Raw genomic sequence first — 25,646 nt, forward strand, 5'->3', positions numbered from 1 at the left:
AATAAGGATGATGGAAAATCCACAGATGTTTTATGGCTTAAGGCAGCTTTTCAGTTATTCATTATAAAGTCTCCTTCCTGGGTTTTGCTCATTTCCCTTGACTTGTTCCTGAACACTTTTCAAAATTTCTCTTTGCCTGTATCCCTTAGGAGTTTAAAAAGTCTCAAGCATACTTCCTGAAGTTCTTTGGGTTCATTTCTCAAACACATTCATCATGATGAAAATATTGTCACTGACCCGGTGTAAATTACTGCTGGGCTTCAAACCTCACAATCTTCTTTTACAGCTTCAAAGTTTGTGGAATAAATAGTCATGAGGGCAGAGGTTATATACTAACCTAACATACCACCATAGGAGAGAGAGAGAGAAAGAGAGAGAGAGTGAGAGAGAGAGAGAGAGAGTGAGAGTGAGCAAGCGAGAGAGAAAACCAAACAGAAATCATCCAGTATTTATGTAAATTTAAAAAGTACTTAATTTGGACAATATATACCAACCACCCATTTCTTCTACAGCAACAGATAATGTAGGATGTAAATAAAACAGAAAGTTACTTTTCTTTCTTTCTATGTCAATCCCCTCCTCTCCCCTCCTCTCCCCTCCCCCCCTTCCCCTTCCTTTCCTTCTTCCTTTCTTTTTCTTTTTCTTTTTTCTTTTTTTTTTTTTGTGACAGAGTCTCGCCAGGCTGGAGTGCAGTGGCGTGATCTCAGCTCACTGCAACCTCTGCCTCCCAGGTTCAAGCGATTCTCCTGACTCAGCCTCCCGCGTAGCTGGGACTACAGCCGCGGTGCCAGCATGCCCAGCTAATTTTTTTTTTTTTTTTTTTTTTGTAGAGACAGGGTTTCACCATGTTGGCCAGGGTGGTCTGATCTCTTGACCTCATGATCCGCCCACCTCAGCCTCCCAAAGTGCTGGGATTACAGGCGTGAGCCACTGCCCCCGGCCTCTATGTCAATTTCAATAAATATCTATTAAGTGCCTACTATAGGCTAGGCATTGGATAAGGCTGAATAACAGCATCTCCACTTAACAGAATTTATATTCTATCTCAGAAGTCAGACATATAGACAAATATTGATGATAGAATGGGCCAAGTACCATTATATAATTTTATATACAAAATGCCATGGGATCCTTGTGGAAGGAAGAACATAATTTTAATATAAATTAAATCTTGAGGAGCCAGAGAGATCAGCTTGATCTTGGTAAAATGAGACCTTAAGGTATATACAACTTAAGTCAACAAATATTCTTCTCTGTAGATTCTAAACGTTTTTAGGATTCAAACAGAATCATTTTTCTTGCATTCTCCTTTTTACATGAGACAAAAAGATGCTAAGCAACTCAATGTAGTTTTCATAAGTGGTTTTTCCTGGCTGCTGTTTATGACTGTCCTTCCAAAACAATGACTATTTGAAATTATAAATCAAAGCTTTGCTTTTATTTTTGTTGGAAAGGAGAATGTTTCTTGTCTTAGATAAAATTCTGAACCTTAATTATGTGCTAGTGTGCAAACAGTAGATTGAATCTGGAGAGTGGCTATAAAATAAAATATGCATGGATTTTAATCTTGTGGAAATTATAATATGGGAAAAAGGGAAAGTTCAGATGATGTTAGAACATCTAATTTTATTATTAATAGATTTGTAGTAAATATATTTGAATAATTTTATTTTATTAACAACGTTCTTTAAAGAGGTTACAGGTTGTGTTCAGTCTTTCACTTTTCCCTTACATATGGCATTTGGCATATCGCCTTGTACATAGTAGGTGCTCAATTTATACATATATATATATATATAATTAAATGTACAACTATTCACACCCCTTGACCTTTTATCATGTCTTTTTTAAAGGTAAGAAGCTATGAGGTTGCCTTGTAGTCTTCAACATAGTCAGATGCCACTGTTCCAGGATGGCCTAAAAACAGGCCCTAGTCTACAGGGAAACCTTCATCTTTGAAGAAATAATAATCTTCTGACTTGGCCTCTGTGGTCCTTTTTCAGAAGAAAGTCTAAGCCCTAATGAAATATCGTTTAAGGATATTCCCCCTTTCCTGGGAATCACCAAAACCATTTCCATATGATGTGTTATTCTCTATTTTAAATGGACATTTTCATTCTAGTTTCTGAATCATATTGAGGAACCGGAGCAGAAATGTATTTAATTTAAAAATAAACACATATAATTATGAATGTATAAACAAATAAATAATATTATACATATTTATATACATAATACTCTTATGAAACTCTTAGTTCTATTAATGTATCCTGTTTTTCTACTACCTATCTATCATCTACTATCTCTATCTATCAATCATCAATCACAATGATTCTATGGGTAATAGGATCAACTGTTATATCCATTTTACATAAACGAATATAGAACAAAGGAAATTAAGGCTCAGAGAAGTTAAGTAACTTGATGAAGTCACTCAAGTAGTAAGTGGCAGAGCTAAACTTCAAGTTCAGACAGTCTGAACTTGATTTCAAGAGTCTTTGCCTTTACTACTCTATACTGCCTTAAGCATCAAGGCCAGGGAGGAGAGAGAAAAGTCCATTTCTTGCCTAATTTTTTTCTTTGTATAGATTTAGAGAAATTTGATTAATTTTATTGATATGGAAAAGAGTGGGCAGGAAAAGAAACATTTATTTTGCATCTACTATAAGCTAAGCATGGTATTAGGTACTTTTCACATATAAATTTCATGGTATCTTTATTATATTATACCAAGCTATTCATTATTCTATTTTGCTAGTTAGAAAACTGAGGCTTGGAGCTTTTAAATAACTTTCCAAGAACACAACAGCTAGTAAGAAGCTAAACCAAGGTTTAGAAGCAGGATTGAGCACTCCCACTATACCATGTACCTACAAGTTTATAGATCAAATTACAGATAGCAGATCATGAAATACTAGCCTATATAATCAGAAATCCTCTAAGAAATATTATTAAAGTTTAAAGCTACTCAGAGTCAAGATTTCCGCAAAGCGGACAGATAGGGGAATTTTACTCTCTGTCATGGCCCTGTGAATGGGGATATAACTGAGACCTTGCATCCTACCTTGATAAATATTGTCCTGAAGTGAGATTTGTAGTTTCCACCTCCATGCAGTTCATTGTGCTGGGAATGAGAGCAAGTTCTGGCTGGATCATGGTGGCTGTGGCTACAGCTCTTGCGACCAGCTCCATAGCATCTTGTACGTAGTGCTCAAAGACAGACTGTGTTGTTTTTCCATGAGCAATAAGCCCTAAGGGCAGACCGTCTGTCCTCAGTTCCTCCACATTCTGGGAATCTCCCAGCACCCAACGAAGTTCAGGGGGCATGACCCCAAACTGGGTTGTAATTTCAAAAATCCGCCGGATACTTTCCATGTCGCAGCCAAACATCACCACTGTGGGTGTGCTGTTCTTAATACTCTCAAGCTGGATCTGTAGGAAGCTCAAGAGGTCCTGGGTGGAGGGGAGGTTAGCGGTGATGTTGATGATAGAACCAAGGTGGAACTTGGAATTATTCTGGGTAAGGAGGAGGAAGTCGGTGATGTTCCAGTCTTCCTGGCACAGCAACAAGCTAAAATTGTACCAGTTGTTCATGGTCAGGATTGAGACAGTGACATCAGCATCAGAACTTAATGAATTTTCTAAACTCAGTTGTAGGTGAAGGGGATTCTGTATTTAAAGATACGAAAAAGAAGAATTAGAAAGCATTGACCAAAGACTTTAACATAGGGTACTTTTGCTTTCTTATGAGGCTTAATCTTTTAATTTCACTTTGATATTCACATACTTCTGGAATAAAATTCCCATAGTTTGGAAAACTATGCTTCCTGTCTAATGGAACTATTGATTCCTAACAACTGATTTCCTAGTAATTTTTGCTAAGAGTACCAGAGGGTGGATGGTTCTTGGTGTGAATATCAGAAGTAACACAATCATACATTTGGCTTAGGATTTTTGTCAAGCTTGTCTACTGCCTTACAGGCAGTCTCATTTATGGCTTCCCATTTCTTGGTATCGCTATTAAGACCTCATTTGTTAAACTTTCATCTCATATGCAATAATGAGAAGAAATTACTTTTGCTTCTTTTTAAAATTAATGGTAGAGAAATCTTAGCACAGTGCAGGTGTTTTTATAAGGATGATGCAAAAGATGGATGCATCATAGTTTCCTAAACTTCCAGCCCCTTGAGGAAGACACTTCTAATAAGTACAGAATAATTTTCAATACATACATCAAGACTAAGTGTGTAGTGCAATGTTAAAGGCTTAATTACTTTTCTGTATCTTCTGAACCTGTATTCTTGCTGTGAAGAGTGAAATCTGTGCCATTAAACACACTTATGTAACTTCTATCACAATTTTATTTATTTGTGGAATTCACAAACTTCATGGAAGAAGAGAAATTTGTTTGAAAAGTCACAAATTATTAGTCATATAATTGAAGTGGAAATAGTCTTCCAGTGAATACATTTGTTAATTGTTGTTCTCAAGAACCAGCATCTGACATCCTGACAATGTTTAGCACAATGTCTTATATACGTTAGGGGCACAATAAATATTGGTGGAGTTGAACTAGCTATGTTTCTTTTGGGAACTATTGGATTGTTTTTAAGAGCTTGCTAAACATTCAATAATATGCATTGAGAAATGAGGAAGGCTTTCTCAGTAAAATCTGAAGCCCTTGTATGAAACGAAGTGTGGCCTGTCCCTACCTACCAAAAAACGTGTAACAGGAAATAGAATTTAAGCTGCACTTTAAACTCTTTGAACGATTTAAATGACTTTGATATATGTAGAATAAAAAATGAGGACTACACAGAGGTTTACAGGAGGAAAACTATGACCATAGGTGCTCATGATGGTAGGTAGAATGGAGTCTTAAAATTTGTTCTGAGAATTTGTCTTTTGTCCTTCCAAATTAAGCTTTTGAGCAAAGCTTGTAATAATAAAAAGAGAGCATTGGAAAAATCATCATTGGGAAGCATTCAACAGGGATGGGGAATTAGAAGCCCCTCAGGATCTTGATTACATGCTAAGTGCTCTACTGCTGTTCATGGTAGGGAGGGTAATGAAAAATGGTCTTTTTAAAATTAAAAAGGATTAGCCAGGCGCAGTGGCTTGTGCCTGTACTCCTAGCACTTTGGGAGGCCAAGGCAGGATCACTTGAGTTCAGGAGTTCGAGACCAGCCTGGCTGATATGGTGAAACCCTGTCTCTACTAAAAATACAAAAATTAGCCAGAAATTGCTTGAACCTGGGAGGTGGAGGTTGCAGTGAGCCAAAATTGCACCACTGTACTCCAGCCTGAGCAACAGAGTGAGACTCTGTCTCAAAAATAGAATAGAATAAAATAAAAAGGATTTAGTGACAAGATCAGATGTGAGAGGCAAAAGAGAGAAAGGTCTCAAAAACCAGGAGACAGGATCCAATAGGTAGCTCCGGGTGTCCAGGCTTGAGCTGCCAGCAGGATCTTGAGGTGAGAGAAATGGAAGCTTCATTTCCTCACTCCTCATTTTGATTCCTATAAATTGCTCCTGTGTTTTCTTTTGCCCTCCTCTTTTAGCTTTCTTCCTTTCCTTCTTCCTTTTTATTTCCTCCTCTGTCTTAATCCTCTTCTAGAAGCAAAAAGCAATGGAAGGCAAGCTCTACATTTAGCTAGCAGGAACAAATTATTCCCAACTGTTTTCTTGGCTTCAGTTCCCTATTCTGTTGCCAGTTTTCTTCCTAAAATACAAATATGACCATATCATTCTCCTGCACCATAACCTCCGAATCACCCATAGGACAGATTTAAAAATCAATAGTATGGCTTAAGAGGCAGAGATGAAATTGTTGCTTTCTTGCTAAATAGGAAGTTGAATTAGCTAATCATATTGAGCATTTAGTATTAGACAGAGAAACAAATCTAATAGGCATGAGAGAGAGACATGGGAGTGAAATGAAGACCCCCACAATGGATAATGATTAATTCATATAATCACACTCACCCCTACAAACAACTCTACTGAGAAATTCCAGATGTTGAATTTAATCCATACACAAACTTGAGACACATTTCTTCAGAAAATTATTAAATGATAGTTTAGAAGCATCTAATGATATATTATTTATTTAGCAGCCTCAGATGCAGTGTTTTCCAATTTCTCCCCATATAAGGACAAAGGCACACACATATGCACATGCACACATGTGCATGCACACACACACACACACACACAAAGATTATGAAAACTTTAATAATAATTAAATAATAATTATTAAATTAGTGTTTAATAATAATTAAAACACTAAAATTCAAGTATGATAGTAAAATTTTTGTCAAAATCCAGGACAAAAATTAAACATGACCTATTGAGTAAAATTGAAAAGGAAAATCTGTGTCTTACATATGGTTTGTTGTTTGCAAAAGAGCAAACTCATGGCCTGAAAGAAGATACAAAGATTTTAAGAGTAATTTCCACATTGTTTTTTTCCTAAATCAGAGATCCAGAAACAGAACAACTCAAGAAGCAGGAAGCCTGTCTCTACGATACAGATAGAGTGAAACTGCCTTATAAGTACATTCAATTTATATATATTAAAATAAACAGGTCAGAAGAGAGAGGTGGGAGGGAGCAAATATGAATTTAAATAGTACTGACAATTCTCATTCCCTTAAATAAGTGTGCTATTTATTATATTATGGTATATTATTTATATTATCACATACTTTAATGTAGCTATATTATTATTCATATTGTATACACAAAACCCTATATGTCAAGCTAAATAGGTAATTTAAAAGATTTTAAAATGTAATTTTTCTACACTTTGAATTGAATCTTCATTTCTAGTGGAGATGACACTCCACTCTATTCCATTGATTTTGGGGGTTTTGTTCCATCATAATCTGGTTAGACATTGTTTCAGAGCCTGAAATTTCCAAAAGAATAGGGCAGGAAATATGGCTGGGGACTGTGCATGCTGCCATGCACTCGTGGCATGAAATTGCTAGTAAGTGCAGAGCTGCAGGGAGAGAGGAGTCACCAAGAAGTTAGTTCAAAGCATCGAAGAATCATTCAGTGGTGTGGGAGAAGATTGCTTAACCTGCTATGGATCAGACTGTAAAATATTAAAGTTCCATATACGGAAAAATCAGGCAAGAGTGGTAAAAAATATTCGGAAAAAGAAAATGATAGCCCTTGCTTTGGTGGATATTAGAACACATTAGAAAATGTCATTTTTATAAAGCAATAATAATTAAAACAGGGAAGTACTAATAGATAAATAAATGGAGCAAATGCTAATGTATAAAAAGTAAGTCAATTAAATATATTAAATTACTATGTTATAGATTAAAATAATAAAGAAATAGAGAAGGAAATAGGAGATTAGAATTTGAGAAAATAGATTAGTTAGAAAAATAACAATTAAATTTCTCATTACATCATACATTAAAAATATATTCCAGGCCATTAAAGAGCTAAAAGTACAGTATCAATCATTAAAAGATAGACCAAAAGGTAAATATGTATCAGAAATTACAATAATAAAAGGAAAACATTAAATTGTCACAGCACACCTTATTTTTAGTTTTAAACACTTATCATAAAAAATGAAGGAACATGAAAAACAAGAGAATATTAGTAATAAATTGGGTAGACAAAGAGTTAATGTTCACCAAATGTATAAAACATTTACTAGTCAATAAGGAAATAGAATCCTTTACTGAACATTTATTCAATCAGGAAAAATAATTTTAAGCTCCTACCTTGAGCCATGACCTCTGCATGGCATTTCCTGTTGTCTCTATGGTGGATGGGAGATAGACAATATGTAACTAACTAGATGCATAAACACTTCCTATAACTAAAAGTCATGAAAATTACTGTAAATGAAATAATAGGGTCTGGCAAAACTAGGAGAGGAAGAAGAAACTAGGAGATATTAATTTAGTAATTATGATTTGTAGGGGTTGGGAGAGATGAGTATTTGTACTATACAAGCATTCTGTAATTGGGACTTAAGAAAAAAATGAGATGTATTTGAAAACAATTGATCACTATATAGGTAAGTATATAAAATGATTTATAAAAGTAAACACATATAACTAAAAATGTAGTCTCATTTTGAGCATCCATTCTTCTTTGACTGGGTACTATCTTCCTAGTCTCAGATAAATGGTTGGAGCCACCACTTGCTTCTATATTTCCTGTGTGATTCTGCATTGTCCTCTTCAGCAGGTTCTACAGTGTCCTTAAGTTCCAAGTTTTCCTTGCCGGTAGGGCCACTGTCTTCTTCAGCAGTTGGGCTTTTCTGTCCTCTTTTGAGAAGCAGTATAGTGGTTAGGACTTAGTAGTCAGGGCAACCTATGCTTAAGTTCTGTCTCCATGATTTACACACCATGCGGCCTTCTGTAAGTCATTTAGCATCTCTGAGTCATACCTCCCTCATCTCTAAAATGAGGACAATGCTACTTCCTAACTTATGGATTCATTTTGAGAATTAAATGTAAGAACGTGAGAATGCATAGAAAGTGCCTGGCGCAGAGTGAGGGCCCATAAGTAGTAGTTGTTACAACTGACTTACAGAGTTTAGTCACTGTTGGAAGTGACTGACTGCAATACAGTATTTTTCTTTGCTTTTGCTCCTTCTCCTTTTTCTTGTCTATTTTCATACAATGGTCTCAGCAATAGATATATTTTACAAACATAAATTACACCAACTTCTCAGCAGGAAAACGGAAGTGCTCTGTATCATGTTGGGAGGGGCTGTTTATTTGGGAGATACTATGTTCACAGTAGAGTCCTCCCCACGCCCCCAACTCTCCTTTCTTTAGTAACAAGCTCCAGTGCCACTCAGCATACAAGTTAAGGAATTCTTCGTGCCAGCTCCTGGAGATCCCTCATCAATCTTTGTTCTCTCAGAGAGCACAGATTCTGCTAGTTTGTGGATTAGTAAGAGTTTCAGAAACAGGATTGCCTGCAGGAAAGAGTTTGCCACAGAGCTTTGAGATATTCCCTGACAGAATAAAAGAGGTGACGGGGCTGGGTTTAAGAGAAGAGAAAAGATGCAATTCTCTCAGCTCTTTCCTGGGCAAGGGGAACCAAATGAGCTAGGTCAAAGACCAGAAAGCTCAAGTGAGTATAATGTTTCCACTACTTTTACCAGAGATGAAATTTCCTTCCTTTCATCCATCTGCTGATTACTAAATACATTTGAGAGGCTCAGAACAGGCTTTCTACACAGCTATCACTTCTCCTCAGCCAAAGAGGCTGCAGGAGGTTTTCTGTTTCTCATTATCTTATATCTCATTTGACCTATATTATATAGAAGACGTTTTCTTCTGAAAATTGAAGATTATTCCTTTAGCAGCCCAAGCTTTTAAATAAATTAACTGTTTTTATGGTTACATTAAGGACACAGACAAGCATAAGGTGTAGTCCCTGCCCAGAAATTGTAATTTAATAATAATTATACAAATGAAGAGCTAATACCTACTGATGTCCCTAGTGCATTATGCATATTATTTTATTTCATCCTCACAATGGCCTCATGAGGTGACTGCAATGATCATCCCCCTTTAATAGAAGACAAAATCAAGGTTCGGAAAAAGTGAGTAATTTTCCCAAGGTGGCACAGCTACTAAGAAATAGAGCTTGGGCCAGGCGTAGTGGCTTATGCCTTTAATTCCAGTGCTTTGGGAGGCTGAGGTGGCAGATCACCTGAGGTCATGAGTTTGAGACCAGCCTGGCTAACATGGTGAAACCCCGTCTCTGCTAAAAAAAAAAAAAAAAAAAAAAAGCAAACAAACAAAAAAATTGCCCGGAGTGGTCGCACGTGCCTGTAATCCCAGCTACTCAGGAAACTGAGGAACGAGAGTTGCTTGAGTCTGGAGGCAGAGGTTGCAGTGAGTCAAGATCGTGCCACTGCACTCCAGCCTGGGTGACAGAGTGAGATTCTGTCTAAAAGAAAAAAAAATTAGAGCCTGGATTCAAAACCCCAATTTGTTGGACTCAAAAGCCTGTGCTTTTAACCATTATTCTATACTGTTCCCTCTACTTGATAAGAGCAACATGTGCAGTAGATCCTTGACATTTGTAGATTTAATAGTTTCCAATTATTTGCCAGTAATCCTAAAGGCCCATGGAATAAAACCACTTTTAAGATGTCTGAGGCATGAGTTAGAATGACATTCCCTGTGTGTCTGGGCCATGGGAGTCAGGGAGAGTCTCTAGCCTGCTGCCCAGTGTGCACATGGCTTCCCAGCTGTTTTCTTTGCTCATCCTCCCATATGTAGCAATTCTTGTGAAATGATGAAACTTGTATTTCTTCATGAACAACACTTTAAAAAAGAATGATAGTTGCATAATTAATGACATCAGTTTTGTGTTTGGTAGAGTAAGCAAGTTGGGAAAAGCTCACCTAAAGTTTTCATTTCAATTCTACTGAATTTCATGGTCAAAACTATAATCTAGACTATGTTCAAACACCACATATGGGGATGTCAACAAAGATCTTAGCACATATCTCTCAGGATTTTTGAGTGGCTGATATATTAAAGAATATATAACAGAGCAGTACAATATAATGAATGTTTCAGAAGGCAGGATTATCACTGCATGGTGCAGTTGACATAATATTGCTGGCAATGCTAGGTCTGGTCTATTTCATTGCAGCAGTGTTGGAAACGCTGAAAGGTTTGGTGATCTGGAACAGGGCCCACTTCTTAAAATAGAGTATACACAATTAGAAGAAAGTGTTGGCATGCACAACACCACTGTCTTCAAAGACAGACAGCTTATTTATTCATACAACAAATTATTTTAAAGTCCATTATATACCAGGCCATGGGTAAAGAATTGCTTGTCTTCAGGCAGAAGAAATAGCAGAAGCATGCATATTACATACTTTGAGCTAACCAATCCTTCTGAGCCCCAGGATGATTTACAGAAAGGAGTGTCGGGCATAACAGGTTGATTGGTGATAATCATTCAAGCTACCTGCAGCAAGCTTCTAATCATGGACTTTTTTCCCAAGATAATTCCACCTAATTATTGATACCCAACTCATTCATCTACACATCATCCCATTTCTGCCTTTTGTTCAGTATGGTTACACTTTGTTTCTCTCACCCAACCCTTGGTAATCTTGAAAGCCTTTGACTCACTCATTCTCTGGGTCCTATTCTCCCAGCCCACTCGTATAAATTATGCCCCAGACAAATACAACTTTTGGCGCTTAAAAAATGCCACCAACGTACTTGACAATGAGAGAGCTTTGATCAAAGGGCGTGGCTACAGAAGATATTTAGTCATATGGTGACTTAGGAGGGCAGTCTGTTCAGGCAAGATGTTCCAACATGGGGAAAGGTAATCCAAGAACAGATAATCATTAGAAATGTGGGCATTTGACATAAAGAAAGACTATTAGTAAGCAATGAAATCCAAAACCTTGGTCAGAACTTCAGAAAGTCACTGCAATCTTTAGGAGCGTCTAGAAGGAGGTGGCTTTATTTGGAGTCACTCACATCTTCATTTGAATTATTGTTCTTCGATTTACCAATTATGTATGTGAGACCTTGTGAAAACCATTTTCCTCTTTTGCGTAATGAAAATGATACTGTTTACCTTATAAGTTTTGTAAAGATTGAATAACATGTATGCAAAGCATCAGCACAGTCATATTCAGAAAGTGGTAGTTTATAATGATGGTGACCATGCTGAGATTAGGAATTGTACACTAAGAGACCTGATGTGCAGGAGCTAGAGTGGTGGTGCATTCAGTTCACTTAAAAACACTTGAGTACCTATTTTGTGTAAGGCACTGGCTACCGATTGCTGAGACTACAGTAGTGAAAGTAATCAATATGGTCTTTTCTTTCAGGATTTTAAAATCTAGAGGGCAGTATTATCAGCACCAGGAAACAAACTGAGGAATAGATTAGGAATAAGACAGTAGCAGACAAAAGATAAGGCCCCTGTTTGAGCCATTCTAAAAGGAATGGTGATGTAGTTTTTGAGTTTTAGATTTGAGACAAATATCTTCATTCCAGCCTACGTTTTAGACTAGCCCTGGTTACTAGAGCAAGACCAAGTCTGCAGGTGGAGGTCAAAGGACCATAGATGAGTGGAAAGAGAGGAGGTGGCTGGAAATGTGACAACAGAACCTGACAATTAAGGAAGCTTCATCACATGCCTGACATGTAGTAAGTGCTTGGTAAATATTAGCCTTATTATTACTATTGTTAATTATCATTAGCAAACTCCTTCGTGCTGGCGTAATTGATGCTTTCCCAATGACTCATAGTATTCTGATGTCAACATCAGTCATTATGCCTGGAAGCCAGACCATAATGTGCTCAGGGGCTACAGAGACAACCGGTTTCCATGTTGACTGAACCAAGCGGAGCCAAGCTTTTGGAAATGCTGGAGCTCTGGAGCCTCTTTAGAAAATGCATTTTCTGTCTTTCTTGCCAGTGTTAGGTACTTGCTATCCCTTTCGCTATGTCACTGTGCCTACCTTCATTACTCCCTTGCAGTCTCTTTTAATATGCTTTGAGCTAAAGAGAAAGCCTACCTAGCATGTTACAATTTCATTTCATGAGAGTAAAATACATCAGAGACTATCTCATAGGCAAAATAGACCAGAGGGTGAGGACTGGATTAGACATCCGGACTCTTGTCGGGAACTTGGACTTGCATTTATCAACTGTGAAAGGAGAATAATACTAATGGTCAAACAACTACTTCAGAGCGATGTGGGGACCACATGATATTATGTATGTGAAAGTGCTTTATGAAGCAGAGAATATTATAAAAATAGAAGACATAATGCATTTGCATATCTGTTTCCTGGACAGTAGGAATGGTAGAATTAATAACCCAGTCAGGGATGAAAGAGGCATTTCTACAGGAGGATATTAAAGTTAGATATAATTTTCAAATCTGATGCCAACTTCTTAATCTGTATATTATAAAGAGTAAGATTATTTGTTGAATTTTTCTTGGAATAAAGATGTTGCTCTAGGACTGATTTTAGTTCCTAATTCACCACCTTGGTTTTGGTCAAATTAAGTAACATCTGAAGGAACATACACAGGCAGATGACTTACAAGATAATTAAAATTTATTGAATATTAAAATCATTGTTATAGACATTCTCTGTGACAAACTTGGACATATTTTCTCATAATGGCAACGATTGAAATAAGCACCAGATAATTAAACTGTCTAGCATGCAAGTTAAATTCCCTAAAGAAATTTGATTACTTCATGTCAATGCAGCCTGAAACTATTATTAAAAGATGGCATATGTCACATGCTAATTTGCTTTATTGCATTAAGAATGAAAACTCAGCTAAATTCTGATTATTTTTATTTTAAAGACCCTCTGGAACTGATACCATAGTTGACATAAACTTTTTCACTCAATTCCATACTCTCAAGACATTTAAAACATTGATATAAGGATGTTTTGTATGTCAAAATCACAGTTCAACTAATTGTGATGTAATATGCCTTTTGTATATATCGGTTTATCACCTCAGAATAATTTCATAATTATTAAATCAGCTTTATTGTATAATGGCTTCCTATTTCGTTTGAGAATTCGAACACTTTTTATTGATTCACATTCATTGCTTGCTACCTGACATTGACGAATTTAACACTAGAACTGGTATGAGCATGACATTAAGCAGTATCTCAATATATTTCTATTTTAACAACTTATTTCAAAACTTGTGATCTATTAATTATGATTACACTTTGCTGCAATGACATTTTATTTCACTTTAATTGTGGAATACATCAGTATAGTTAACTCTTTGTACCTTTCAAATCATGGTTGAAAGTAAAGAGACATTGAGAATGTTGAATTTAGTTCTTAAAGTCTTTGGTCAGAGAGGCGATACTTTCCCATGAATTAGTAATCAAACTCAAAGGCTCTTCAGGCAGCTCTGATGACCTCAGGCCCAGGACAATGAATCCTGAATGAACAGGTCTGTGTCTTTCAGGAAGGTCTATGTGAGCATTGTTATGGAATAAGAAATGAAAAAAATGCCTGGTTGGCTACTTTTCAAATATAACATTTGGGTTGCATCTGCCCCTTGTTGTGAACTCGCTTGTCAAATCATTGCCTGCATCCACTGAAGCCCAGTATAATCACAAAGGGTGGAAATATTTAGTTTCCACAATCCACTGGAAACCAATTAGTGCACTTATGACTTTGTCATTTGGTTTGGAAGGGAACTTAAAGCTCACCTATCTCAAACTCTTGTACAGTTTATAGAATGCCACAAATTAAGGGGCAGGAGTGAATTAGAGGTATTTCTCTTTCTATTATAAAGGTTAATAATTTGTTGAGTTGAGATCATCTGTCTTCAATATAATATTTAATAAGTATGATTTAATTTTAATATGTATAAATGATACTTGTGGTTAATTTTACCTCCTGAATTTTAAAGGAAAGATTCTGGCTTAGCTAAAACATGCACACTCTAACACCTCTCTGTAATGCTTAAGCCACAGATAATTGCCATTTATGAGAGAGGAATAAAGAACACACTGATTTATGAAGTTACTAATTGTTCTTCTCCACTGTGATGTGACAAACATACAATCACATGTCTTATGAGGACAGAAACATTAATTACTAATATAGTTAATGCAAAAAAAAGTCCAAATCTAGTCAAATACATTTTCTGGGTTTACATAAGATTTACTGTAATAATCCTGGAATTATTTCTGCCTGAAATTGTTTGCTATTTAATATGCTTATTTTGTTAGCATTACTTAGCATCTATCGGTGTTATTTTCTTTGAGATGCTTGCATATTACACCAAAAGCTTTTAGACTTTAAAATGGAAAGAATTTCCAAAGACCATTATTACATTTCCTAGAGTAGTCCAGTGAGCACAGACTGACAAAGAAAGCAGGGACCTTGAGAGATCTTTATTACAGTCATGCGTCACTTAATGATGAGGGTACTGTCGTTAGGTAATTTCATCATATGAACATCATAGTGTGCACTTACACAAGCCTAGATGGTATAACCTACTACACCCCTAGGCTACGTAGTATAACCTATTACTCCTAGGCTGCAGACTTGAACAGCATGTTACTATGCTGAATACTGTAGTCAATTACAATGTAATGGTATCTAAACATATCTGAACACTGTACATTTAGGCTACACTAAATTTATTTATTTATTTATTTATTTATTTATTTATTTATTTTTGAGACACAGTCTCACTCTCTCAGCCAGGCTGGAGTGCAGTGGCAGGATCTTTGGCTCACTATAACCTCCGTCTCCTGGGTTCAAGCGATTCTTCTGCCTCAGCCTCCTGAGTAGCTGGGACTAAAGGTGCGTGCCACCAAGACTGGCTAATTTTTTGTATTTTTAGTAGAGATGGGGTTTCACCATGTTAGCCAGGATGGTCTCAATCTCCTGACTTCATGATCCATCCATGTTGGTCTCCCAAAGTGCTGGGATTACAGGTGTGAGCCACTGTTCCTGGCCTACACTAAATTTATTAGAAAGTTTTCTTTCTTCAATAGTAAATTAACTTTAGTTTAATGTAACTCTAATTTATAAAAAAACTTTTTGACTCTTGAAATAACACAGTATAAAACACATCATGGAGCTGTACAAAAATGTTTTCTGCCGGGCGCGGTGGCTCACGCTTGTAATCCCAGCACTTTGGGAGGCCGAGGCGGGCGGATCACGAGGTCAGGAGATCGAGACCACGGTGAAACCCCGTCTCTACCAAAAATACAAAAAATTAGCCGGGCGTGGTGGCGGGCGCCTGTAGTCCCAGCTACTCGGAGAGGCTGAGGCAGGAGAATGGCGTGAACCCGGGAGGCGGAGGTTGCAGTGAGCCGAGATTGCGCCACTGCACTCCAGCCTGGGCGACAGAGCAAGACTCCGTCTCAAAAAAAAAAAAAAAAAAAAAAATTGTTTTCTTCCTTTATATCCTTATTCTATAAGCTTTTTTGTATTAATTTGTTTTTATTTTTTAAAACTTTTTGTATAAAATAAAGATATGAACAGACATTAGCCTAGGCCTACACAGGTTCAGGATCATCCATATCACTGACTTCCACCTCTACCTCTTCTCCCACTGGAAGGTCTTCAATGACAATGCATAGGGCTGTCATTGCCCATGATAAAAATGCTGCTTTCTGGAATACCTCCTGAAGGACCTGCCTAAGTTTGTTTCACAATTAACTTAAAAAAAATAAGTAGAAGGAATAAACTCTAAAATAACAATAAACATTATAGTAAATACTTGGTGATAGGTTTTCTTCAGCTCAATTATAATTTATAGAATCACTGTTGCATATGTGGTCCATGAATGTTATGCAGCACAAGACTGTATTTCTGGATAAAGAGAGAATTGCTAACCAGCCCTTATATCATAGTCTAGCATCTCAAAATGCTAAATTCATAATGTTGATGATTTATTTCAAATCTTTCTTGTCTGGGTCATGGATGATCCTGAAGACTCAGGATGTCTTGCCTCCCTTCCCAGACTATGCATGAGCCATCACAGCAGACTGTTATATATCCCCATGTATTCTAGCTCTCGTGCTTATCTTCTTTGAAGAACAACAGTGGTGTTTCTTGTCCTGTTTGTTCAATTGTCTAAATATATCTTAGTTTCTGATGACCTTCAAAGCCATTCCAAAAAATCTTGGAATTCCCCGAGTGCTCCAAGTTCTCTTGCCTCCACATCCACGGGTAAGTCATTTTCTCTGCCCAGAACTTGCTTTGCCTCTTTTTTTTTTTTTGCATCGTCAACTCACAGTTAACTTTCAAGGCTGTGTTCAGGTTTCTTATTTGGTTAAACATCCCTTTCCTGCCTCATTCTCAAGGTGTATTACCTGTCTCTCTTCATCTTCTGCCTCATCACCCTCTGTACAACCCCTAATAACTTATTACATGGTATAGTAATTATTAGTCTACTCATCTGTCTCCTTCCCTGGACTGTTCAGAAGACAGAGATGCTGTTTTATATAGTAAAATTCCAAATAACAGTGTCCAGAAAATGACAGACTCACAGAAGAGAACTGTTGATTGAATGAATAAATGAGTAAATGATGATGTGTAGTTTAGATTTACAGGAAGAAGGCTGACCTTTGGCTGAAGAGTGTGTCTATTTTTTATGAGTCAGTTTCCTTCCAAGTTGACAAATATGGTTTCTACCTAGAGGTTAGAGTAATTATGATTTGCTTTCCCATAAAATCACATTCTATGAGATGGCACAGATATTCCCTGACGTCAGTCAGAAAACTGGCACCTGAATGTTGAAAGAATTCACAAAATTGCTCAAGTGTATACATGTCTGAGGCACTGGCTGGAAATACAGGCAAATCATGATATGCACAAACTCAATGTGTGTCCTTCATTTACTTTATACTAAAGATGGTTGTGTGGAACCAAAAAAGAGAATTTTAGACCAATATCCTTGATGAACATTGGTGCAAAAATCCTCAGTAAAATACTGGCAAACCGAATTCAGCAGCACATCAAAAAGCTTATCCACCATGATCAAGTGGGCTTCATCCCTGGGATGCAAGGCTGGTTCAACATATGCAAATCAATAAATGTAATCCAGCATATAAACAGAACCAAAGACAAAAACCACGATTATCTCAATAGATGCAGAAAAGGCCTTTGACAAAATTCAACAGCCTTCATGCTAAAAACTCTCAATAAATTAGGTATTGATGGGACGTATCTCAAAATAATAAGAGCTATCTATGACAAACCCACAGCCAATATCATACTGAATGGGCAAAAACTGGAAGCATTCCCTTTGAAAACTGGCACAAGACAGGGATGCCCTCTCTCACCACTCCTATTTAACATAGTGTTGGAAGTTCTGGCCAGGGCAATCAGGCAGGAGAAGGAAATAAAGGGTATTCAATTAGGAAAAGAGGAAGTCAAATTGTCCCTGTTTGCAGATGACATGATTGTATATCTAGAAAACCCCATTGTCTCAGCCCAAAATCTCTTTAAGCTGATAAGCAACTTCAGCAGTCTCAGGATACAAAATCAATGTACAAAAATCACAAGCATTCTTATACACCAATAACAGACAGAGAGCCAAATCACGAGTGAACTCCCATTCACAATTGCTTCAAAGAGAATAAAATACCTAGGAATCCAACTTACAAGGGACATGAAGGACCTCTTCAAGGAGAACTACAAACCACTGCTCAATGAAATAAAAGAGGATACAAACAAATGGAAGAACATTTCATGCTCATGGGTTGGAAGAATCAATATCGTGAAAATGGCCATACTGCCCAAGGTAATTTAAACATTCAATGCCACCCCCATCAAGCTACCAATGGCTTTCTTCACAGAATTGGAAAAAACTACTTTAAAGTTCATATGGAACCAAAAAAGAGCCTGCATCGCCAAGTCAATCCTAACCCAAAAGAACAAAGCTGGAGGCATCATGCTACCTGACTTCAAACTATACTACAAGGCTACAGTAACCAAAACAGCGTGGTACTGGTACCAAAACAGAGATATAGATCAATGGAACAGAACAGAGCCCTCAGAAATAACGCTGCATATCTACAACTATCTGATCTTTGACAAACCTGACAAAAACAAGCAATGGGGAAAAGGATTCCCTATTTAATAAATGGTGCTGGGAAAACTGGCTAGCCATATGTAGAAAGCTGAAACTGGATCCCTTCCTTACACCTTATACAAAAACTAATTTGAGATGGATTAAAGACTTACATGTTAGACCTAAAATCATAAAAACCCTAGAAGAAAACCTAGGCATTACCATTCAGGACATAGGCACAGGCAAGGACTTCATGTCTAAAACACCAAAAGCAATGGCAACAAAAGCCAAAATTGACAAATGGGATCTCATTAAACTAAAGAGCTTCTGCACAGCAAAATAAACTACCATCAGAGTGAACAGGCAACCTACAGAATGGGAGAAAATTTTCACAACCTACTCATCTGACAAAGGGCTAATATCCAGAATCTACAATGAACTCAAACAAATTTACAAGAAAAAAACAACCCCACCAAAAAGTGGGTGAAGGACATGAACAGACACTTCTCAAAAGAAGACATTTATGCAGCCAAAAAACACATGCAAAAATGCTCATCATCACTGGCCATCAGAGAAATGCAAATCAAAACCACAGTGAGATACCATCTCACACCAGTTAGAATGGCCATCATTAAAAAATCAGGAAACAACAGGTGCTGGAGAGGATGTGGAGAAATAGGAACACTTTTACACTGTTGGTGGGACTGTAAATTAGTTCAACCATTGTGGAAGTCAGTGTGGCGATTCCTCAGGGATCTAGAACTAGAAATATCATTTGACCCAGCCATCCCATTACTGGGTATATACCCAAAGGACTATAAATCATGCTGCTATAAAGACACATGCACACATATGTTTATTGTGGCACTATTCACAATAGCAAAGACTTCGAACCAACCCAAATGTCCAACAACGATAGACTGGATTAAGAAAATGTGGCACATATACACCATGGAATACTATGCAACCATAAAAAAAGATGAGTTCATGTCCTTTGTAGGGACATGGATGAAACTGGAAATCATCATTCTCAGTAAACTATCGCAAGGTCAAAAAACCAAACACCACATGTTCTCACTCATAGGTGGGAATTGAATAATGAGAACACATGGACGCAGGAAGGGGAACATCACACACTGGGGACTGTTGTGGGGTGGGGGGAGGGGGGAGGGATAGCATTAGGAGATACACCTAATGCTAAATGACGAGTTAATGGGTGCAGCACACCAACATGGCACATGGATACATATGTAACAAACCTGCACATTGTGCACATGTACCCTAAAACTTAAGGTACGATAATAAAAAATAAAAATAAACAAAAAGATGGTAGTGTGGAAAATATTTATTGTGCTTTATAAATTATTCATAATATAATTATTATGAATTATTCAAAATAGAATTTGTTTAAATGCTCAACACTGATATATATTTAAAATAATTCAATATAGGAATGTATCAATATTGTGTCAACCTTTCAGTTATTTATCTCCTATCTAAAGTGAGGTACCATTATAGAACTGCAGACATAATTGAAATTTCAGTGATCCACATAGAATGGTATCCTAATGAAGTAAAAATGGAAATTACAGGAAATAAAGAAGAAAATGTTAAGAGAAAGAAGACAAAGAAAGATGTCAGAAGTTTTATCAAGATTTTAAATGCTAAAGTAAGACATCTATTATCATTATGCATCCTAGAAAGTACCTTAGTATTTTGCATAAAAAAGAAAGCAATTAGGTCTCTGTTTACTTGAAGTTAGAGACACAATTGCTCATGGCATGGAGGATGGGAGAAGGAAACATGGACAACTACTGCAAAACTTCTCCCCTCTTCTTGCCCCAGATTTGCCACTAAGGGTATATGTTGGAAATGCTTATTTTTTTTTAACAGGGAAATAAAGCTCAGATTACTATGAATCTAAGTGAGGTGGGCACAGAGTTAGTTTCTGAAGTACCTGGTAACTAACTTACTCTTTCTTTCTTTCTTTCTTTCTTTCTTTCTTTCTTTCTTTCTTTCTTTCTTTCTTTCTTTCTTTCTTTCAACTTTTAGGTTCAGGGGTACATGTGCAGGATGTGCAGGTTTGTTACATAGGTAAACATGTGTCACGGGGGTTTGTTGTACAGATTATTTCATCACCCACGTATTAAGTCTAGTACTCATTAGTTGTTTATCCTGATCTTCTCCCTCCTCTCGCCCTCCAGTAGGCTGCTGTGTGTATTGTTTCCCTCTATGTGTCCATGTAGTCTTATCATTTAGCTCCCACTTGTAAGTGAGAACATGCCTAGCCATATGCAGAAAATTTAAACTGGGCCCCTACCTTTCACAAAAACCAACTCAAGATGGATTAAAGACCTCGTTGTAAAACCCCAAACTACGAAAACCCTAGGAAAAACAAAAAACAAAAAACAAAAACCTTGACAATACCATTCAGGACATAGGCATGGGCAAAGATTTCATGATGAAGATGTCGAAAGCAATTGCAACAAAAGCAAAAATTGACAAATGGGATCTAATTAAGCCAAAGAGCTTCTGCATAGCAAAAGAAACTATCAACAGAGTAAACAGACAACATACAGAATGGGAGAAAATTTTTGCAAACTTTCAATTATTTAGATGATCAGGAGTTTTCTCATTCCTTTCTCTTACCTCCCCAATGACCTTGTTCTGGAATCTCTATCAGCAGTCTCTGTCTATCCTGAGACCTCCCATCAGCTTACAGATATTCTTAATATCATCTACTTTCCTCCGTCAGCTTCTATTCCATACAGACTTTTTTTTCAGTACAATCCTGAGATTTATCTATACTTAAAATCTTTATTTTTTTGGCCAGGCATGGTAGCTAATGCCTGTAATCTCAGCACCTTGTGAGGCCAAGTTGGGCGAATCACTTGAGGTCAGGAGTTCAAGACCAGCCTGGCCAACGTGATGAAACTCTGTCTCTACTAAAAATACAAAAATTAGCCAGGTGTGGTGGGGCACATCTGTAATGTCAGCTACTCAGGTGGCTGAGGCATGAGAATTGCTTGAACCTGGGAGGCAGAGATCGCAGTGAACCGAGATCGTCCCACTGCACTTCAGCCTGGGTGACAGAGTGAGACTCTGGTCTCAAAAAAAAAACTTTTATTCACTTTACATTTTCTTATCCAATCAGGCCTTGAAACTCACCATCCATCCAAACAACTTTTATAACAAGCATCAATGATCAAATCTTGCTGAAAAGGTTGATTTTCAGTGTACATGTGACTCACATCTACATACCTTTCAGCACAGTTGTTCATTCCCTCTTGAAATGCCTCATCCTCTAGGCTTCTCAGTCTCATAGGCCTTGCTTTCTGATCTCAGCAGCTGATTCTTCCCAGTCTGTCATTTCTCTAAGTTTGGTGTGCCACAGGCCACTGCCTTTGCCTCTCTTCTTATCTGCACTCTCACTAAATTTAGATATCATCTATACCCCTTATTCTTCAACATAGAGACCTTATATATTGCACTCCATTCTTGATATCTCCTTTAGGATTGCTGTTAGGCATCTGAAACTTAAGAAGTCCAGACAGATGTATTACTTTATTTTCTCTATCCCCACTCTAGATACCCCTGCCGAATTCACTTCTCTCAAAGCCCTTCTCAAGTCACCATGACTGCACTATCATTCACACCAACTGCTCAGGCCAAAAATGAAGAAATCAGCTTTTAATCTCTCTTTTCTTCTTGTCACTCCTTAATCCACCAGTTAGTCCCATTCACTCCAAAATATATTGTGAATTCAATCACTTTCATCATCTCCCCACTTGTAGAGTAAGCCTCCATGTCTATCACCTGGTCTATGGTGACAGACTATTGTGACAGACTCACTGGTATCCCTGCCTCCACCACTGTCTATCCAGTAATTAGTTTGACACACAGACAGCAGGCAAAGTGATTTTTAGAAAAAATCTAAATTCACATTTTTCCTTTGCTGAAAATACTTCAATAGCTTCCCCATTGCAACTAAAGCAAAATGCAAGCTCTTTACTCTCTGCCCTAAATGATCTGGCCTTGCCTACTGTTCTCACCTCACTTATTCCACCCACGTCGTCCCAAAGCCTTGAGGTTCAAGCTAGTTCCTGTCTCAGAGCCTGGTAGTTGCTGCTCCATCTGACTGGAACCCTCTTCCTCTAGATCACTATGTGGCTGATTCTTTCTTCACATTCGGGTCTGAGCTCAAATTTCAGAGCTGCCCACCCTGACATTAGCAATCTCCTCACAGCACTACCCACCATCAAATGCATATTTTCTTTTTATGACACTATTTTATCTTCCTCAGAGCACGGTCAATAGCTGAAATTATCTTACTTAGTTCTCCACGAGTTTGTTAAAAAATTCCCCACTACTAAACTGTAAGTCCCTAGAGGGCCCAGACACTTGTTCCTCACTATAATCTCAGGGCCTAGGAAAACATTCAGTGGCATTTGGTGGCTGAGATACTGACTCAGGATGTCTCTGTATCATGCATTAAAATTTATCTTTCTACTGAAGAGCTCACATTTTGATTGATAATGCATTTCTCAGAAATTGTCCTTGTGGAATTGTTTTGGGGGCTTATTATTTATTATCATTACTCTGGGGTTTATTATTAATCCATTTTGGCTGACCTGTAGAAATCTGTCTTTTTTTGCTGCCTCTGTCTTGAGCCATCCCAGTCTGATACTCCCTCTGCCTCCACTACTGTCTCTTTATCAACATCTCCATCTTGATCTTATCTCTATCGCCTTTATCTAGAGATAAAGGTATTATCTCTAATACATTTATCTAAACGTTTAGTTCCTTTGAGGCTTTATTTTTGTATTTCTCTTTTGTTTAAACACAAGCGAAAGGGCTTCCTTTAAAATGAGCATAATAATGGCAAACAACTGTATTTACTAAACATTAGAAACCATTATCATCATATCCAAGCAGCTTGCTGCTTTAGTTAATGTCTTCAAAAGATGAGACGTTTTAGCTGTTATTGAACAAAATCATTATGGGACAGGTCTTTACTGCAAAATTGGATATCCTTTAGATCCTAAAATAGTCTCACTTAGGATTTCCTGGTAAAATAGGGCTAGTCCATTCCATGTCTTCACGTCATGTTATACAGAGGCCCAACTCAATCCTTTGATGTTTGAGGTCATATTCACTTCCAGGGTAACTCATGTTTCTAGGCAATATATTTTAGATTTATTGATTTGTTCTGAAAATACGCATTGAATCCCCACTATGTGCTAGGCATTGTGACATATACAGACAATTCTCAACTTAGAATGATTTGACTTAATGATTTTTTGATTTTACCATGTTGCAAAAGCAATACACATTCAGTAGAAACCATGACTCAAATTTTGAAGCTTGATCATTTCCCACAATAGTGAGATGAGGCGTAATACTCTACACTCTTTCACCATGCTGGGTAGCAGCAGTGAGCTCTGCAGCGCCCAGTCAGCCACATAATCAGGAGGGTAAACAACTGATACTCTGCAATGTTTCCAGAGGATTTTGCCTATTTATAGGCTGATAGAAGTGTTCTGAGCATGTTTAACGTGGGCTAGGCTAGGCTAGCCTATGATGTTTGGTAGGTTAGGTGTATTGAATGCATTTTTAATTTAAGATATTTTAATTTAATTTGTTTTATGATGTATTTTATGTGTGTTTTTTTATGGTATGTGTATTTTATAGTGTGTGTATTGGGTTGTAAACTTTTTGTATGTTGAGGAGCATCTGTATTGGGAATGCAGCAGGAATGAGCAAAACAGACATGCTCTCTGCCTTCCTGGAGTCTCAAAAGGGAGGCAGATATTAATAAGATAATACATTTGATAAGGAAGAGGGGCAGGGAAATGCTGGGTAGAGAAGGGCTAGGTCCCTGGCGAGGGTTCCACCCTTGGGCCTGTGCCCATAGACCTAAGTGAGAACAGGCACTCCTGTTTTTGTGCTCGAAAGTTGCATTTCCAAGACCACTCTAGCCTACCACGCCTCCCCACCCCCATCCTGTGCCCATGTAAACCTGAGACTTAGCGGGCACACACACAAGCGGCTGAATGTTGAGAAGAGCAGAGGAACAGAGCTGCAGAGGACAGCAGAGAGGCAGAGAGCGCAGAGAGCAGTAGGGCAGCGCCGCAGAGAAGGAGGGAAGAGGTGTCTGAACGACGCCAACCGCCAAGAAGAACGGCGGAACTCCAGGCAAAGATTACCTCTCCTGCCTCCACCTTCCCACTCCAGCTCCCCATCCCGCTGAAAGCCTCATCCACTGCTCAATAAAGTCTCCGCATTCATCACCTTTTAAACAGTTCGTGTGATCTGATTGGTCCAGGATGCCGGAAAAGAATCTGGGGGGTTAACAGGATTGGAGGTATTTAAGAATATCAGAATCAGATTATGTAATCAGGGTGCTGGAAAGACTGACATTACTGCATTTGATTTATGACACTTATATAGTAAACCATTTCAGGGAAATAGTGCCTCCTCTTTTAAAGCTCTTTAGGAGAAACTTCCTCATTGTCCAGGTGGCAGAGCACTAGAGCGTGTTACCAGAGGAAGTCATCACAGGTTCTTTTCAAGCAACCACTCATTTAATTCTCAGATAGACCAGGAAGCTTCAGTTTGTTCCTTGGACACAGATTTCTTTCTTCACTCCAGCACTTACCTACAAATGTGGAATGTTGCACACAAGGGAGACGGAGAGAAATAATGAGAGTGAATGTGTTGTCAAATGACCAGGTTTTATAGTCTCTCAAGTCAAGGAGATTGATCTCCCTTTATTCCCTTCTCACTTGCAGATGAAACTCACAGATTTCAGAAAAGAAACCACAGTGTCGTAATGAGGTGGTGAGACTCAATCAGCAAATGAGAAGCAAAAAACATCCTAATAGCAATTATTCGACAGCCGCTAAAATTTGCAAAAGATGCCAGTATCTCCCAGGAGAGTAAACAATCATGATGTTGAAATGTCAACTGTGCAAACAGCAGGTTAAAAATGTAGTGCAAAATTTCCCAGCAGTAAGTATTTTTTCTTATGGAGTGTAGCAGTATGCACAGTAGTCTGTCAGTAGCCCCAGGGTTGT

At 37.7% G+C, this 25,646-nt stretch overlaps 1 protein-coding gene and 1 long non-coding RNA gene across 2 annotated transcripts in view; one reads left to right on the forward strand and one right to left on the reverse strand.

Annotated features, from left to right (window-relative positions):
- Positions 1-25,646, reverse strand: part of GRIN3A (glutamate ionotropic receptor NMDA type subunit 3A) — a 163,697-nt gene that overhangs the window by 109,120 nt on the left and 28,931 nt on the right. Inside the window, exon 2 of the mRNA XM_032164708.2 lies at positions 3,065-3,669. Within this exon, the coding sequence (XP_032020599.1) occupies positions 3,065-3,669 (605 nt within the window). The remainder of the gene's footprint in view (positions 1-3,064; positions 3,670-25,646) is intronic.
- LOC131384382 (uncharacterized) overlaps positions 1-25,646 on the forward strand; it is a 118,574-nt gene that overhangs the window by 73,505 nt on the left and 19,423 nt on the right. The gene's annotated exons all lie outside the window — the stretch shown is intronic.

The sequence above is a fragment of the Hylobates moloch genome, unplaced genomic scaffold (assembly GCF_009828535.3).
Source record: "Hylobates moloch isolate HMO894 unplaced genomic scaffold, HMol_V3 SCAFFOLD_10, whole genome shotgun sequence".
Taxonomy (NCBI): Eukaryota; Metazoa; Chordata; class Mammalia; order Primates; family Hylobatidae; genus Hylobates; species Hylobates moloch.